Source organism: Amia ocellicauda, chromosome 10, assembly GCF_036373705.1.
Source record: "Amia ocellicauda isolate fAmiCal2 chromosome 10, fAmiCal2.hap1, whole genome shotgun sequence".
NCBI lineage: Eukaryota > Metazoa > Chordata > Actinopteri > Amiiformes > Amiidae > Amia > Amia ocellicauda.
Genome location: NC_089859.1, coordinates 8670397 through 8687900, shown reverse-complemented (window position 1 = coordinate 8687900; position 17504 = coordinate 8670397). Strand labels below are relative to the sequence as shown.

At 39.2% G+C, this 17504-nt stretch overlaps 1 protein-coding gene across 3 annotated transcripts in view; it reads right to left on the bottom strand.

Annotated features, from left to right (window-relative positions):
- col4a6 (collagen, type IV, alpha 6) overlaps positions 1 to 17504 on the bottom strand; it is a 111008-nt gene that overhangs the window by 4715 nt on the left and 88789 nt on the right. For 2 of the 3 annotated variants that reach the window (XM_066714883.1, XM_066714885.1), the window contains 20 exons: positions 17154 to 17311; positions 16617 to 16796; positions 15788 to 15971; positions 13879 to 13932; positions 12664 to 12735; positions 12416 to 12523; positions 11580 to 11801; positions 10894 to 11055; positions 7417 to 7587; positions 6954 to 7097; positions 5503 to 5619; positions 3704 to 3885; positions 3496 to 3559; positions 2689 to 2763; positions 2246 to 2353; positions 1855 to 1962; positions 1565 to 1636; positions 1041 to 1160; positions 794 to 910; positions 117 to 278 (listed from right to left, as the gene is read on the bottom strand). In XM_066714883.1, coding sequence (XP_066570980.1) covers positions 117 to 278; positions 794 to 910; positions 1041 to 1160; positions 1565 to 1636; positions 1855 to 1962; positions 2246 to 2353; positions 2689 to 2763; positions 3496 to 3559; positions 3704 to 3885; positions 5503 to 5619; positions 6954 to 7097; positions 7417 to 7587; positions 10894 to 11055; positions 11580 to 11801; positions 12416 to 12523; positions 12664 to 12735; positions 13879 to 13932; positions 15788 to 15971; positions 16617 to 16796; positions 17154 to 17311 — 2580 coding nt within the window. The remainder of the gene's footprint in view (positions 1 to 116; positions 279 to 793; positions 911 to 1040; positions 1161 to 1564; positions 1637 to 1854; positions 1963 to 2245; positions 2354 to 2688; positions 2764 to 3495; positions 3560 to 3703; positions 3886 to 5502; positions 5620 to 6953; positions 7098 to 7416; positions 7588 to 10893; positions 11056 to 11579; positions 11802 to 12415; positions 12524 to 12663; positions 12736 to 13878; positions 13933 to 15787; positions 15972 to 16616; positions 16797 to 17153; positions 17312 to 17504) is intronic. The other variant, XM_066714884.1, reaches the window with a different exon arrangement.

Below are 17504 nucleotides of genomic sequence, written 5' to 3'. Positions count from 1 at the left end.
AAATGGGAAAAAAAATACTTCAGTTCTCCATCAATAACATTTCTTTGTGAGATAACTATTTTAATTTTACCATGATTGATCAGTTCTTAACTAGGAAATTTCCAATTTTCTCTTACCTTTAAATCCGGCTCTACCAGGTATTCCTGTAGAGCCAGGGAATCCAGGACTGCCAGGTTGCCCACGTTGGCCAGGAATGCCTGGGAAACCGGAGTCTCCTCTATCTCCCTGGATGGTTCCTGGGCCAGCTGGGCCAGGAGAGCCGGGGAGACCAGGGAACCCTGCCAAATAGAAGGAGAGTCAGATACCAATACTAACTGACCAACATCAAAATTGTCCAGAAGCTTTAAAAATTGGTACAAGTTCATAGAATATTTACATGCTATTAATAGAACATTTATAACCACCTATAATGTTATGAACACTGTTATACACCAAACAAGTTTTTGAAGTTCAATTGCATCTTTTTCAGATTATAATATGATTACATGAATAACAGTTAGTAACTATATTTATACTTTTACAACTTGACATTCATCATCTATTAACAGTATATGGTATGTTTATTCTGTTATATCACAAATACAATAAATAAGGAACCCTTAATAACATGTGAAAACTCTCTAGAGGCAACATTTTATCATTACTGTATTTGTGCATTTGCTAACTGTCTAACTTGCATGATAAAATCTTCCAGGATGAGATGGAAGGACCGAAAATGGCCCTGTCGGGGGAAGACCATGTTAAATGAAGTGGACTTTATGCTCATACTATTTTGTAGCAGAAGCTTTGATACCTTGTTCCCCGTCCAATCCAGGGAGTCCAGGGTCTCCTGGCGGGCCTGGGATGTTAGAGGGCAGAGAGATCCCCCGAGGACCTGGTGTACCAGGAAATCCCCCAACACCAGGCAAACCTAGCAACCAGGACAAACACGACACAATAATTAATAATCTCAAAAATTAATATAATGAAACATGATTGCAAAGACATAAGTGGTCAAATTTCCGGTATTCTTTTTGTGTCCTTCCTGCCTTGCCTCTCACCTCTCTCGCCCCTTGGACCTTTTTCTCCAGGGAAGCCTGGGTTTCCTGATAGAGACGTTCCTCTCTCTCCCTTGAAACCTGAAGGACCTGGAACTCCTGAGACCCCTGGCTCAGATGGACCTGGATAGAGAGTGGCAGAAACACACTTGTCACTAAGGGCACACTTAGTAAGTGGCAAGGGTTGCTCTCACAGGGGTTCTTTTGGGACATCCATCACTTTGGTGGATGTAGGACATTCAATTTCCTTGTGATCAGCTACATATCCATAACAAAACACTGCATTACTAAAAAGAAAAGAGACCGCATTAAATGGTGGACTTAAAGAATGGAAAACAATCAAACCTATTTTTTGTTACTGGCTTTTGGAACTGCTGGAAAAGTCATTGCAATGGAGAGTTGATATGGAAATGAATCTTGACTACATTGTCCCAATAAGTACATGTTGTGGTGGAAGTTAAATGGTCTGGGAGTTCACATCTTAGTGTATTAAGGAACTATATTATCGCAGGTCTGTGTTGACTGACCTGGTGTCCCTGGAGGCCCTCTAGGTCCCTGCAATCCATTCAGACCATCCAGACCCGGAGAACCAGGTAACCCTGTAGAGGAAGGAGGGTGAGAAAAGGAACAAGACCAAAACATATTTGAAATAATATATAATATAATATATATAATAATATTTGAAGTCAATATTCCTGTATTATCATTCAGTATAAACTGCAGTACAAACACACTTAAAGTAAGCATTTTATTTTTAATTGTTTAAATAAATTAGTTAAAAGTCCAATCAAGTCCTTCACATTTTCAGTGAACTGACCTTTCTGCCCAATTACTCCTGAAGAACCTGGGATCCCAGGAGAGCCCTCCAGTCCCCTCGGCCCTGGTAGGCCATTAAAGCCTCTCTCGCCCTGAAAGCCTGGGGTGCCTGAACAACAGAACCCAGAAGACATCTTGGTTATAGTCAGCCTTTACATTAAAAGAGCACAATGCAAAGCCAATACATAAACACACTGAATTCCTAAAAACATCATCAGCAACAAACTCCTGTGCATATAATTTTTAATGTATGGAAATCAAATTCCTGAACAATTTCACATAAAAAATTGTGTCATTCAAATCTTTTAAAGTTATCCCAGTGCATTCTTCAAAGCTACTTTGAACAGTCCCCTCTCAGTGATAAGAAGTTAGATTTTATATCTGTCACCTACCCATTGGTCCTGGCCTTCCTGGTTCTCCAAGTAAGCCTTTCTGACCGTTGATTCCAGAGTTTCCAGGCAAGCCGGGATTTCCTGGTTGCCCATCATTCCCCCTCCCACCTAAGAAACACAAATAATTGCTTATGAACCATTTTGAGCAGACTGATGCATTGTGCTAATGTTGGTCTTCAAGGACTTTTACTGAATGCCTACACTAGATTGTACTACAGATATTTTCATAATAGATCCAATCAAGGATACAAAACATGCTTACAGTAAACCAATCACAAGTTTTAAACTCGACAGGCATGGACTCTAGGCAGAGCCATACGATGGAAAATACATACTTTCAGTATGAAATGAAGATACATTAAGAACTTAATTCCAGATTAATTAATTGATTTCCAGAATTCAACCGTATAAAGACCAACCATCTGGCCTTACTGAAAACTCACCAGGCAGTCCAGGGTCTCCAGGAAATCCCTTATTTCCAGGAAGGCCAGGAGTGTTAAAGGAATCTCCACGTTCCCCTGGAAAAAGCAAGATTAATGAGCAACCAACATCACATTCTTATTAGGGATGGAATGGTATGCAAATTCCATGGTATGATAACCAGAAGCAAAGATACCACGGTAACCAGTATATAATCATATAAATTATGCAGCTTCAATCTCTATAAATGTACTATATTTCAGAGAATATAACATGCTCAACTTGTTTAATATACAGTGGAGCTTATTTTAATTTTACAGTTTTACAGCTGAAGGCAGGGAGGGACAGCAGAAATAAAAGTCAAATAAAAGTCAAAAGTAAGCAGCCCTCATTAACATTTAACCTTTACTAAATTAATGCTGTTCTACAGGCCTAATTTTTAAAAACATCAATTTGTTACGCTGCAGATAAATCCAACACACACACACAAATTAAAGTGCAGTTTACAAAGAATGAGGAAATACTCAGTCATACTGCTTAAAACAGTAATATTGATTATTTAAAAGCACTAGCACAAAAAACGATATCGTCATACCTCGCTCTGCACGACAGAAAGGTTCTACAACAATTTGTGCTAAATGGGATCCTAAATACACAGAATTTCATAAATGAGAAAACGAACATGAAAATGTGTTAAAGGAAGAAACACCTCAGCAGTTTTTGGTAATGATGCAAAGTCACATCAGTCCACTTTAAAAGCCACTGGTTGTGAAAAAAGTTTATTTGAACTTTGAGGAGCTTTTCATTGGCTGTATTCTCCAGAACCTTACCTTTCGGCCCAGCAGGACCAGGGTTTCCTGGGAAACCTGGATTGCCTGGAAAGCCATCATCACCCTTTGAAACAAGACATGATGAGCTGAAAAAATGTACAGCATTCAAAGTATACAGAGCATATCAATTGTACTCTACACATTATTCTTTATTAAACACTGTATTACTAAAAACTGACAGCCTACAAGATGAGAGGGGTTTGCATACCCTTGGTCCAGGCATGCCAGGGAACCCTATGATGCCAGGAGAGCCTTTGGGTCCTGGAAAACCAGGGCTGGAAGGACTCCCTGGCGGTCCAGGAACTCCAGGGGCTCCCTTCTCCTGCCCTGGGAAACCTGGCAAGCCGGGCAGTCCCTGGCGCCCAGATGCACCAGGATAACCTTTATCACCTGCAGTCAAACACACAGCATCAACCGCCATGTTCACACCAAGAAGAAAATAATACAGTGACACTGCTACATCACAGTACAGGGAGAAGTGCTGTGATTTTCAGTATTAGAATTCAGGTATATTCAAAATCAACGCCCCCCAACGCCCTCATATCTCTGCACAATTACTTTATTTTAGTAGAAGGGATGGCACCCACTACCCTGATTTTAATTGTTTTATAACCCCACATGTACACTCACCTAAAGGATTATTAGGAACACCTGTTCAATTTCTCATTAATGCAATTATCTAACCAACCAATCACATGGCAGTTGCTTCAATGCATTTAGGGGTGTGGTCCTGGTCAAGACAATCTCCTGAACTCCAAACTGAATGTCTGAATGGGAAAGAAAGGTGATTTAAGCAATTTTGAGCGTGGCATGGTTGTTGGTGCCAGACGGGCCGGTCTGACTATTTCACAATCTGCTCAGTTACTGGGATTTTCACGCACAACCATTTCTAGGGTTTACAAAGAATGGTGTGAAAAGGGAAAAACATCCAGTATGCGGCAGTCCTGTGGGCGAAAATGCCTTGTTGATGCTAGAGGTCAGAGGAGAATGGGCCGACTGATTCAAGCTGATAGAAGAGCAACTTTGACTGAAATAACCACTCATTACAACCGAGGTATGCAGCAAAGCATTTGTGAAGCCACAACACGTACAACCTTGAGGCGGATGGGCTACAACAGCAGAAGACCCCACCGGGTACCACTCATCTCCACTACAAATAGGAAAAAGAGGCTACAATTTGCACAAGCTCACCAAAATTGGACAGTTGAAGACTGGGAAAATGTTGCCTGGTCTGATGAGTCTCGATTTCTCTTGAGACATTCAGATGGTAGAGTCAGAATTTGGCGTAAACAGAATGAGAACATGGATCCATCATGCCTTGTTACCACTGTGCAGGCTGGTGGTGGTGGTGTAATGGTGTGGGGGATGTTTTCTTGGCACACTTTAGGCCCCTTAGTGCCAATTGGGCATCGTTTAAATGCCACAGCCTACCTGAGCATTGTTTCTGACCATGTCCATCCCTTTATGACCACCATGTACCCATCCTCTGATGGCTACTTCCAGCAGGATAATGCACCATGTCACAAAGGTCGAATCATTTCAAATTGGTTTCTTGAACATGACAATGAGTTCACTGTACTAAACTGGCCCCCACAGTCACCAGATCTCAACCCAATAGAGTATCTTTGGGATGTGGTGGAACGGGAGCTTCGTGCCCTGGATGTGCATCCCACAAATCTCCATCAACTGCAAGATGCTATCCTATCAATATGGGCCAACATTTCTAAAGAATGCTTTCAGCACCTTGTTGAATCAATGCCACGTAGAATTAAGGCAGTTCTGAAGGCGAAAGGGGGTCAAACACAGTATTAGTATGGTGTTCCTAATAATCCTTTAGGTGAGTGTATATAATAGCAAAAAACATTTTAAAAAACACATTGTATAACGCACATCCTATCCCCACTCTGTCTTTTATTTCAAGTAAACTCCAGCATTAGCACTGATTTTAAAAGTCTATAAAAGACGCTTGTCCAGCTGATTGCCACAGGCCCATATTTACACCAGTACCTCTAGGTCCGGGGAAACCACTCAGACCGCTGGGCCCGCTATCCCCTCTCTCTCCCTTTTGTAACAATCCAGGAGGGATAATTTGTGGTCCTGGTGGTCCTGGGTCCCCTCGATCCCCTGAAACAGGCATTGCAATACATTAAGATTTGTGGTCCATTGCTATTTATAACACCATGACCTTCCTTATTGTTTGACATTCAAATACTCTTAATTATACTGCATTCTTTTTAACCTTCATATAATGTGTATTTGATGCTTATGTATTTCTCAGGCAAACCACACAATACTGAGGAAAGAAACTACTGATGTATGTTTGTGAGTGAGACATGGCTGTTGAACTGAAGAAAAGGAAAAAGCCATTCTCTCTTTCTTCCCAGCATACCACTGGAACAGGATTGGATAGCGGTTCACCTGGATCTACAAAGACTTAGAACGTGTATTTTGTAAACTGATAACACTCAAACTTGCTGTACTTTTGTCTTGACCTTCATATAAAAATGTGTTTAATGTATTTAGTATTAAGCAGTGGAAAGTAGCAGACCCGTATCTCAGTGGTGGTTCAAACAATTGTGCCCTCATTAGAGAAACATCCAGAGCTGTTTCGAACTTTAACAACTTTGGCAAACCATTTACAAATGGGTGTGTTAATTGACAATTGTAATTGTGATTGGTCTTAATAATCAACTTTTCACTCAAAACATCTCAATAGGTATTTTTAATTTTGTATCCTTAACCAACTCCACAACAGATGTCATTGATAGTAGGTCAATTCATCTTAAGTGGGTTGAACATCAATTTAGCAAACAATTATTAAAGTCATGGGATAGAATAAATAGAGGTTATTTGGAGTATATACACCAAAGGGGTTGAAGTGCATTTGATAACATGTTAAACTGATTTGTTCCAATGGGAACAAGTCAGGAGATTCTCACCCTAATGATAGATGTATTAGCTAGGACTCGCATCTACAAGAGATGTTTTAAGACTGAATTCAAATTACATTTCAACTTTGTGCTTATGTGATTGCTGAGGATGAATAGCAATTTCCACACAACCACAATGAGGTTGTGCGAGTTGACATTCATCTTAATATTAATATAATATACAAAAAATTAAGAGACACTGCAAATTGTTCTTAAATCAGCATCTCTACATGTATGGCAGCCATTCCATTCCATTCATATTTTTATTTGGAATTTGGGAGAAATGTTGTCAGTAGTTTATAGAATAAAACAAAAATCTTAAATTTACCCAAAACACATACCTATAAATAGTAAAACCAGAGAAACTGATAATTTTGCAGTGGTCTCTTAATTTTTCATTATTCATATTTAATTATATATATATATATATATTTAATTATATATTTATATATATTTTAATAATGTTAATATTATAATTAACTAAACAAGGAAACAAAAAGAAACATCTATTGTTTGTATTGCTTTTACCTTTTGGTCCTGTCCTTCCATATTCACCAGGTAATCCGTCCTCGGCATCCCGTCCACGTGGGCCCTTCTCTCCTGAGACGCCTGGTCGTCCTGATATCCCTGGCATGCCTGGGAAACCCAGCATGCCCGGCAGTCCCTTCTCACCTGCCACACAAACAGTTTTCAATACTCGCATAGGTACATAAGGACACACTGCTTCATAATATTTTTTTCTTCTGCACAGTCTGAACAAAGGTTCATGCTAAAGACAGGGTAGCTGTTGAGTTTCAATATATTCCCCCCATTGTAAAGTACAGGGTAAGAAGAACTTGCAGCCCCAATACAAGATGTGTTGTGTCTTTTTCATTATGTTATGGTTATTTTATTGAGCATTAACAGTTGTATTTAATGATTAAAATATCCTGTGATAAAAGAAAAGGTGTATATTGCCTGAACAATAGTCATAGCTGTAATTAGTTGGTACCTTTCCTGCCTGGCCCTCCAGGAAATCCGTCAGGTGATCTAGGACCTGGGGGCCCTGGTAGCCCTCTCTGCCCAGGTTGACCAGGGAATCCAGGCAGTCCTGGCAGCCCCTTCATCCCTGAAGGTCCAGGAGGACCAGGGTCACCTGAGGATCCCTTCAGCCCTGGAAACCCTGCAAACAATAGAAGACATTTGTCAATGACAATCTGGGACATCAACATTGCTTCCTTTGTAGGAATTTTTCACTGCTTTAGCAGGATTTGCATCCTTCTTCCAAAAATGTACATCAAAATATCCTAAATTTGGTAGTTAACATTAAAAAAACAGAACAGTTCCCTAACAAAATTGGAAATCTATGTAATCAGGGGATATATAGGTTAATTTTATCAATAGGTTATTAAATGTCACAATGCAAATGAGATGAAACATGAACATGCCATCAAACACACAAGGACGTGTTATGGAATGAAAGAAGAGAGCTTTCACATACAAAACAAATACACAGATGAAATGTAAAAAGGAAACAAAACAGCTTCAATAAAAGAGCTCAATTTCAAAAACAGATTTTCAAGTAGTTTAGCATTATATGAATCCCATAATATTAAGAAATAGCTGTATAAATATGTACTGCATCATGAAAGCTAAACTACTTAGACGATTAGTTTACTGCAACTATAGTAACTAATAAAAAGCAGTATCAAGTAAAAAATACAATAAAATAGAGGTCTACTTTATTATTTATTTAATTATTTATTTAATTATTATTATTATTATTATTATTATATATTGGAAGGTTCAAATAATGGCTTATTATGATTATACATTTAAAACTAACAGCTTTCAGGAATCTAGCATTACACACTGAATCTGAGTTGCAGGTATGCCTGTTCTGCAGCATCTTAATTTATATTCTACTTAGTCAGCATCAGATTACAAATCTGCTAGACAGAATTAAAACATTCACGGCTGATTTTACAGTCTTGGATGAAAATAACATTTGGTTGTTTAATATTATTGCTCATCAAGGTCTGTAAAAGCTGGACTAGACTATCTGAACTTTAAACCCTTTACTAATCACCAATTAGGACATAGATACACCACAATATAAAACCAATGTCTAATTTTAGTCAAATTAGACATGGCCCATAAAGAATGCATTTGGTGAAACATCAGTTTATTTATTTCTGGGTCTGGCAGTCAAATTAACTTCTCTCATTTAAGAATCAGACTGTTGAAAGTGGGCAATAAAAGTGATTTTTAGGGAAGGATGTGTTTACATTGTATTTTACCTGTAAAGGGAAGCCCACATACAGCTTCCTATAATTGTCTGGTTCTGTATTCTTATCACCTCTTAACATTAACAAAAATGAAAAAACAAAAACAAATAAAACATACCAGGAGGACAGAATTGACAAAGACCACTGCAGCTACTAGAGAAAAGAGCAACGTAGATAAATACTTTAGTTAAGAAGCACAATAACGAATAATACTGAAAGTCTCCTTACTTACAGTGTGTGCATACATATTAAAAACACCACAGAAGCATTACACCAGAACTGATCAGACCAACTGTGCAGTAGGTGAATCTCCAAAATTGTAGTTCTCATCTGTGATACTTACACACTCAAAGAAAATCAATAAATAGATCTAAATCAACACATATTTCTGGTTCCAAGCACTACCACAACGATTTATTTTTAATAACGGAATCATAAAAAACAAATCTGAGGAGCTAGGTGCACAGTGAATCACTACTACAATCAAAGAAACGCTGACACTGGGCTAAGCACACAGAGCTACTCTACAACACGGCACGTGAATGACAACGTACAGGAAAAACAATGAGACATGCTCAGAACAGCAAATAAGAGAATGCCAAGGCTTGTTGTTTTTAAAGGGGTGCTAAATTTGTTTTATTTTGTATTCCCCCTTCCGTGAAAGTGTAGAAGTTTCAATATTGAAACATTTGTGTTTGTTTGGAGTTGTGATACACCTTTAAATAGCAAATAATGGAAGCAATACAAGTGTCTCCGTTCTTTTTTTTTTTTTTTTAATCAAAATTCCATTAGGTTTTATCCTCAATATATTATTTACCTGCTTTTCATCAGCAAACCACTAAAGAAGGCCCATAGTTAGGCTTGTCACATAATCATTAAGAATGCAGAATGAAGAAGGAATGGTAAGAGTTCGAGGATGCATAAAGCCCTGCCAGATGTGGGTATTTTCTCTCCTTCACTATATCCAAACATTTATGAGTTGTTATGAACCGCAACAAGGAAGATCTACTTTTTAAAGGTGCATCTTGGGAATAAACTGATATGGGTGGGCCAAAAAAGTTAAATACATAAAATAGAAAAGCATCCACACCTTCAAAAGAGGGTGTTTACACGTTGGCCACCTCCTATGGCCGAGCATGCTCACAACAGAGACTGGTCGGGTTAGGTTGGCAGTCTACAAGGTTACATCTACATTAATCCAATTCTTGTAGCATTAAGAGCAGGGCTGTTAGGTCTACTTGCTTTAATGCTGCAGCAGCAGTTCTCACCTTGGCAGCCTATGGAGAGACCCAACACCAAAACAGAGTGACACCAGAAATGGAGGGATGATGGGAATTAAAAAAGACGCATGATGAGGAAAAACATACAGACATTAATATATAAGTGCATGCGTGTATTTGTATTCACGAAAAGACGATGACTTCTTCCTCTCTCAGAGAGCACGTTACAGAACAAGTCAGTACCTGTTTTCATGAGACAACTTTTGACACCATGAGTTTTTTGCCATATTGGGGGATTTGACATACAAACCAGGGTGCTAGCAGTTTTTGAATTATGTTAATACAACCTCTACTTCAACCTTAAGTAGTGGAATTATGAAGAATATAAGATCATCTATTAAATTCCCTATTTAGTGTTTGGTATTTGAATAGAGTAAACTGTAGTTTAGAATTTCTTTCCGAAAATAAAAGGTTCTCTCCTTTAATAAGGGTGAAAATGAATAATACAAAAAAGTTAAATATAGCTTATTTCCGCATTCCCCTCCCCCTCCACAGACCCACACATATTTATACATTTGTGTTGTAAAAGGTAAAAATTATTATAAATAATTTACAGTTTTCTCTAAATAAGTAATTCCAAGATTGTGGGACTAGATGAAACTATGTTGTGCCTCGTTGAAAAGCATTCCTTGATGCATCCAAACACTGTTCCCTGCAATGTATAGATGGCATTGCCCACAGTGTAGGGACCAGTCAAATGTAAACCTAACAAACAAATAAAACAGAATAAAACAGAATAAAGGATTCTGAATACTTCGTGTACAGTGGAAATGTGTAATGGTAATATTCTATTTGGTTTTAATTCCTTCTTCGTACCTAGTTAGGACAAAGTTAATAGTCAGTACGAACAAATGAGCCAAGGCGGCAATCCCAAAGCCATTCAGTGCACGGTGCGGAGAGCAGAGGTACAAATTCTCTAACCTGGTGCTCCAGTGAATCCTTTCATCCCTTCAGGACCTGGAGCGCCAGGGATTCCAACTCCATCACCATTCGACGGCAGTCCTGGCAAACCTGGCATTCCAGGAAAGCCATCAACACCACACTCCCCCTTGGCACCAGGAATGCCCGGTCTTCCATCAAATCCTGCACAAAACAAGTGCGCATGTGTATGATGTAAACAATACTAGGTAAAGTGGGCATTCACCCATTCATTTAGGAAGAAGAACAGAATCATAATACTGGTGTTTTTGAGTCAGTGCAATCTACCTTGAGTCTACCTCAGAAGTAGGATTAATGCTTAATTTTTAACACCTTAATCAGAAAACATCTTTCATTTTTCTGAGTAAGTGGGCTCAGAAGCATTGGCATTTGTGTTGATGCACATTGGTTTGACTGTCTTTTTATTTATAAATGTTTTCCTATGCTGCCTACAGGGATTCATGTGTCCTTTGAGACCAATTGAATAGTTGGGACTGTGATCATTACACATATCTGACTAGACAGCAAGGAGAGTCCTAGCTGTTCCATTTTCTAGTAGAAGCTGATACAACAATCAATCATTTTTTACATTGTACAATTCATAATAAAGCATCAAAAAGAGTGAAAAATAAGTAAGAATTAGATTAGAGATAGTGTGACTGGTTGTTGGGCCCTGTTGTCTGACTCACCAGGTCCACCTGGGAGGCCCAGACTTCCTGGTGGCCCCTTGTCCCCAGGGGCTCCAGACGGGCCCTGCCGTCCAGAGGGTCCTGGCAGAGCCCCCAGCACCTCTCCACGTCTTCCTTTCTCTCCTGGTAACCCTGGGAGGCCATTCTTCCCTGGAGTTCCTGGTTTACCTTCCTCTCCCGGAAAGCCTGGGGAGCCATTGTCGGCTCTGGGCCCTGGGAACCCTGCAGAGGAAATTCAAGGTCAGTACGTGGCCGATAAACTGAACCTGGCTGTGTCTTGTGGTCCAAGCTGTGAGAGATTCTGCTTTAAAACTACTTCTGTCACAGTCTCTTCACAGCATTCTTAATCAGCCCCTATTCAAGACAGACAATGTTTATCTAAAATAAAAGGGAGGAAAATTAATAAAATAGTAATAACATGCACTGAGACATGTGCAGGCTTTGCTGCACATCAGACTTAAAAGCCCCTGAACGCTCCACCCTGAGAAAAATGTTAAAACCAGACAAGTTTTAGTGCATTTCTCATTTTATTAAGTCTTATTAAGAAATTACATTGTAAAAGGCAGGTAGGTAAACACAATTATCTAACTATGAGCAATGTTTTAAATGTATATATTTATATCATATGGGGGGGGAAAGTCCAATCCTGCCATCACAGTTCCTACATTCCTGGTAAAGGATCTCTTCCAATTTACTAACAGAGCAATAATAAGCCAAAAAAGCAATTAAAGGCTTTGGAGCATAACAAGTGAAATGAGCAGCAATCCTGCTTTCCATCCTAACCTATCCAACCTTCGTCTGTTTCATGTGTCCCAGTGGAAGGATGACGACCCTACCTTGTGGCCCTGGCTGTCCCCCAAAGCCCGGATCTCCTCGTTCGCCCTTCTGTCCGTCAAATCCAGGCCGCCCCACAGAGCCAGGAAAGCCAGGCTCTCCTAACAGACCTTGAGGATATACGAGATGGTACACTGACACGTTAGGCAGCGCACGTTTCAGGTACAAAGATAGAATAAAACAATGAACACAAACTTTGCACATTTGTATACCATAATCGTTGCAAACAAAACCTTTAACTCTGTGTTACCTGGCGTTCCAGGATAGCCCTTCAACCCTGGATCACCATCATCTCCTGGTAGCCTACAGGGTAGTGTGATGCCTGAGAAGATTAGACCAGAGCACTTTTAAAACAGGAGAGTAGGTGACACAACTAAACTGACAATTTACTATAAGCTGATTTGTGAGCCTGTTATTTGGTAACCTACTTCCTGCAATCCTGCCCGCTTTTTCACCATGTTTTTTCTTCTCAACCCTGTTTAAACAAGTATTCCATATATTTATTTAAGATTTATCATTCTGATTGACAGAAGTGATAGACATTTTCAAAGTCATGTAAATTTGAAACAGCTGCGTTCTAAGATACTTACCTTTCATTTGACTATTTCTGTTGAGCCAACAAGGTACATGTACCATGATTCCACCCCCAGATGGCTACTAAATCACTGTTATTGAATACTAGGATGTTGCAACATAGGGCACACAGTGCAAGGTTTTCAAAGTGCCTTAGACGTACTGTAAATTAAGTGAAGCTCTATGTATTTTCTGTCTCTCTCTTCAATTATGCCCTGTTGTCCCCAACTTTCACAGACTTAATACATTTCAACACCATCACAAATTATTAATCTTTATAAAAAGTACAGCAAATGGAAAACAAATTGCTCTCAAGTGCATTAAAAAAAACACAATCCACAATGGTAGAATATCCATCCAGAGGCCCTTTAGAATGTAAATGGCAGTTTCTTTCACATGAATACATTTCCTGTACTTAATACTAACTTAATTGAACATTAGCTGTAATTGATTTAAAAGTATCTGAAACCCAGTGAAAGATGAAAACTGACATTTTATACAGAGGAGAGAGGGCACTATTTTGATTATATTATGATGATGTTTCTTCTCCAACTGTGTGTGGAATGGTTAGTAGTGTCCTGCTTAGGAAAACCAAATCACTTCAGCATTTGAAGCAGAAGAAAGTCACTTACGAATCACTAAAGGTCGCAGTGCTTTTGGTATTGCAACCACACCCCGACTAAAACCAAATGTTATGTGTTTATATGAAAGATCCACTTCAAGTCATACCCACCCACCCCTCACTCCTGCCCGTGCTAAAACACCCCACAGCAGTGAAGCCATTTGAAGAAGCCAGTTCAAGAGCATGCGATTTGATTGGTTAGGATTGTTTTTTGGAACGTAAAGGCTCTAGACTCCCTGTCATCATTGCTATGGCAACCTGACATCTCACCTCCCTCTGTGAGTAAGAGTCCATTACCAACCTCCTGCCCACAGCAACAGTCACCTGCTCAGACACATGCAGAGGAGGATTGAGAAAAAAAGTCAGCGTTATGGAAAGAAAAAATGCATAAGGCTCAAGTTCATTTGGAAGAAACAGGGGGGGAAATCACCCCAGCAAGACATTACAGAAAATGTTGTTAAAAAAGCAAAAGCCATTTTTATACACAAACAAGGTCATTCCATCTCAGAGCAGCCATGACAGGATGACAGATATTGTTAGTTTCATATAGATGCTCCTCCCCTTCATATTAGATTCTCCCTCCCTCCCTCTCATTTCCAGCTCATTTTGGGCCTGTTATCATTATCTTTGGTTCTTCTCTCACTCTCTCTCTCTCACATATTGAAGTTAAATGGATCTACCGCTGTCAACACTTTATTCAAGGGGAGGGGCAATTTAATCAATTCTTGCTATAAGAATCTGTGCAAACTGGGGTATACCTGTATTATAGAATTGTAGAAGATCACTTGCAAAATAGGATCTAAAACATCTACATATTGCAGTTCCAAATATAGTTTCCAAGATTGAGAGGGGAGGGGGAGGAAATACAATCGATGTTGCTACTTTCACGGATTCCAGTCCAAAATGGGTCTGCAGATTTGAAATTCCATGTACATGGTTGTACACATCATATATTTTTCATACAGGCTGATTATGTATATAACCAGAATATATGATGTATATTTTAAAGTTGAAATGTGATACTACTACACTACACTGATATAGGTGACAAAAATAATATAAACTAACTGAGAAACCTTCATACATTTATATAAATAACTTTAATCTAACAGAAACCATCTCTGACCCAGCATCCATTATCTTATGTATAGTATTCATTTTATAAAACCATTAGCTTAGTAGTTATTGCAAATTAATAATCCACACACTCCAATGTTTTAAACAGAGGTGCAAAAGTCTGCAAAATTGAATGCAATACTATTTCAGAAAAGAACCACTACACACTTCGCAAATGCAAGTACATTTTTTCTTAGCAGATCTCCACAAAAATCACCCTAGCAGAGGTTTCATCAGGACATGTGGTGAAGGGGCTAGGGACATCTGCTAAGAGAAGGTCATTCGTAATTTTTAAGCGGTTGTGAGTACAAAGTTGTTCTTTTTTGAAATGGTACAGCTTAGTAATTACATCATTACATCATATTAAGTTACCAGTTCAATCAACAAAGCAGTCATAGCAGTTTGAGGGTAAGCAAAAAGAAAGGGAAATCATTAAAAATATTTTAAAAGCCCTTCAGAAAAGTAGGCTGTTAGTAGTAGAGAACTTCGGCAATCCTGATCTACTTCCCTTTCATTGAAAACTCATGGTTTTCAAAAAAAATACAATCAAATGAAAGCAGGACTCTACCAAGCTGCCTCACAGAAATCAGCAAGAGTTTCTCTCCGCCTTTTGTCAACTTTAGTGGATATGGGGAAAACGGATATGGTTTCTACCATGTTGATAGCAGTTTGAGCTTCGTAGGGACACACCATGAGGAAGCAAAGCATTAGATCCAGAGATGTACACTAAAAGTCAAAGAGTAGTTGTTTTTATACGAAGATGATAAACTACACCGGCACTGGGGTCAGATATTTTCATAGAAGGCTTAGGTTGTTCTAGCGATTAACTTTATGGTATCAAATGCTCACTTTAAAAAAATGAATCTGTTTACTCAAACCAAGTTCAGGTAAGAACGATTAATAAATGCCCTTCTTTACAGTTGATGCATTTTTATTTCCAAGCCTACAGGAACAATGTGAGGTAAGGTAAAATAATTTAAGACTACAGTGAGGTAATGGCTACACTGGAAACAAAGTTGGCTGTGTACCTATGTTCTGTTCAAGCCTCACAAACATGACATACCTGGGGGTCCAGGCAGACCAGGCTGCCCTGGAAGTCCACTGATGCCCGGGTCACCAGGCAGACCTCTAATTCCAGCAGGACCTGGGTATCCAATGCCAGAAAGACCCACTTCTCCTGGACGCCCTTTAAACCCAGGGCTCCCAGGGAAACCTTTATCTCCAATAGTACCAAATCCAGCATCTCCCTGCAGGAAAGAATGTTTTAATATGATGGGCCAAATTTAAAAAAGATGAAAAGCCATTAACTCATGGTACAAAACTTTATAAAACTGAGCATTTAAAATTACTTTTTAGAACTTAAGAGTCGCTCAAAGTTGTATGTGACAACTTCTCACTTCTCTATGTTTATTTTCCTCACTACAAAATACAAGTTACAGTGTGACGGCTAAAGTTTTTTTTTCTTCTTTTTTTTTAACAAGGCCCGCATATTCTAAAACAAATAACAGTAAACTAAATGTTAATGGATATTTTGTAGGTTTTAAAAAGACTGATAATACCAGAAGTATATATTATTTTCCATTCAGTGATGTGTATTAGTTGTTCCTTAATCACAAATAGGTCGATCTTCAACACTTGCTCCAGAGCAGTTGACCATATTTCTGAAAGTAACCACAACAGTGTACAATGGCAAATCCCATGAAATGGAGCAATGTAATATTTATTTTCACTTACACAGTTCTGGAAAGTGTACAGTGGCTTTTGGAGGGCACAGTCAAGATAAATATGTATCAACTGGATTCAAGAGCTCAAATGTTCAGATTTCTAGATTTTTAGATTCTAGGCATTGTGTTATCGTGTTATCTCCCACTCACTAAAACCAAGCAACTTACAGGAGGTCCTGGCTGTCCGGGAAGACCTGGACGTCCATCTCGGCCTATTGTCCCCGATTCCCCCAGTGGGCCCCTGGGTCCAACATTGCCTAGATCCCCTTTTAGCCCCCTGCTTACAGGGATGTAAGGATCACCTTTCTCCCCTTTTCGTCCAAAATAGCCCCGTTCACCAGCAATTCCCTAAGAAAACACAATTCTTGAGGTTAAAAATCAATTTGAATCTAAGGAGCAGCGTATAGATTCAGGCCTTTTAATATATTGTCTGACTGAAGGTGCAATCACTGCTGCTTAAATGTATCAGTTGAGTAACAGAAAACAAAAATGGATTGCTGAAATGTTCTATTTGGGAAATAAATAGATAAATAAATTACTTGCATATATAATATTAGAGCAGCAGGATTTGTCACAAAAAAGCTGTTTAATGGTAGCCCCACCAATCCTTAATAATTGCTTGCAATTGTTTGAGTTGAACACATTTGGGTTAAATTAAATGTAAAACCAATGTAGTGACTTTTAAAAACCATGCATCTGACTTACTGGAGGGCCAGGTGGTCCTGGGAAACCTGGCAATCCAGGGTCACCACTCAGGCCTACTGCTCCAGGAAATCCTGGGGGACCAGGAGGGCCCTGGACTCCAGGAGGGCCTGGCTTGTTGACTCCACCTCCCCCTAGGCACTGACAGTCTCCGATGTCCCCTGAAACAGAAAAACCCATGGAGTTATACATAGTGTATGCACAGCTCAATAAACATCATGGTGAACATGCCATCCTGCATTGTAATGGCTTCTTGAACCCTGACCAGCTTCGTGCAGCTGGGGTCCATATAGTTTCAAGTGCACCGGCTGAATGGTGGTCACATTGAGCCACCCTATGGTGTATGCTTTCATT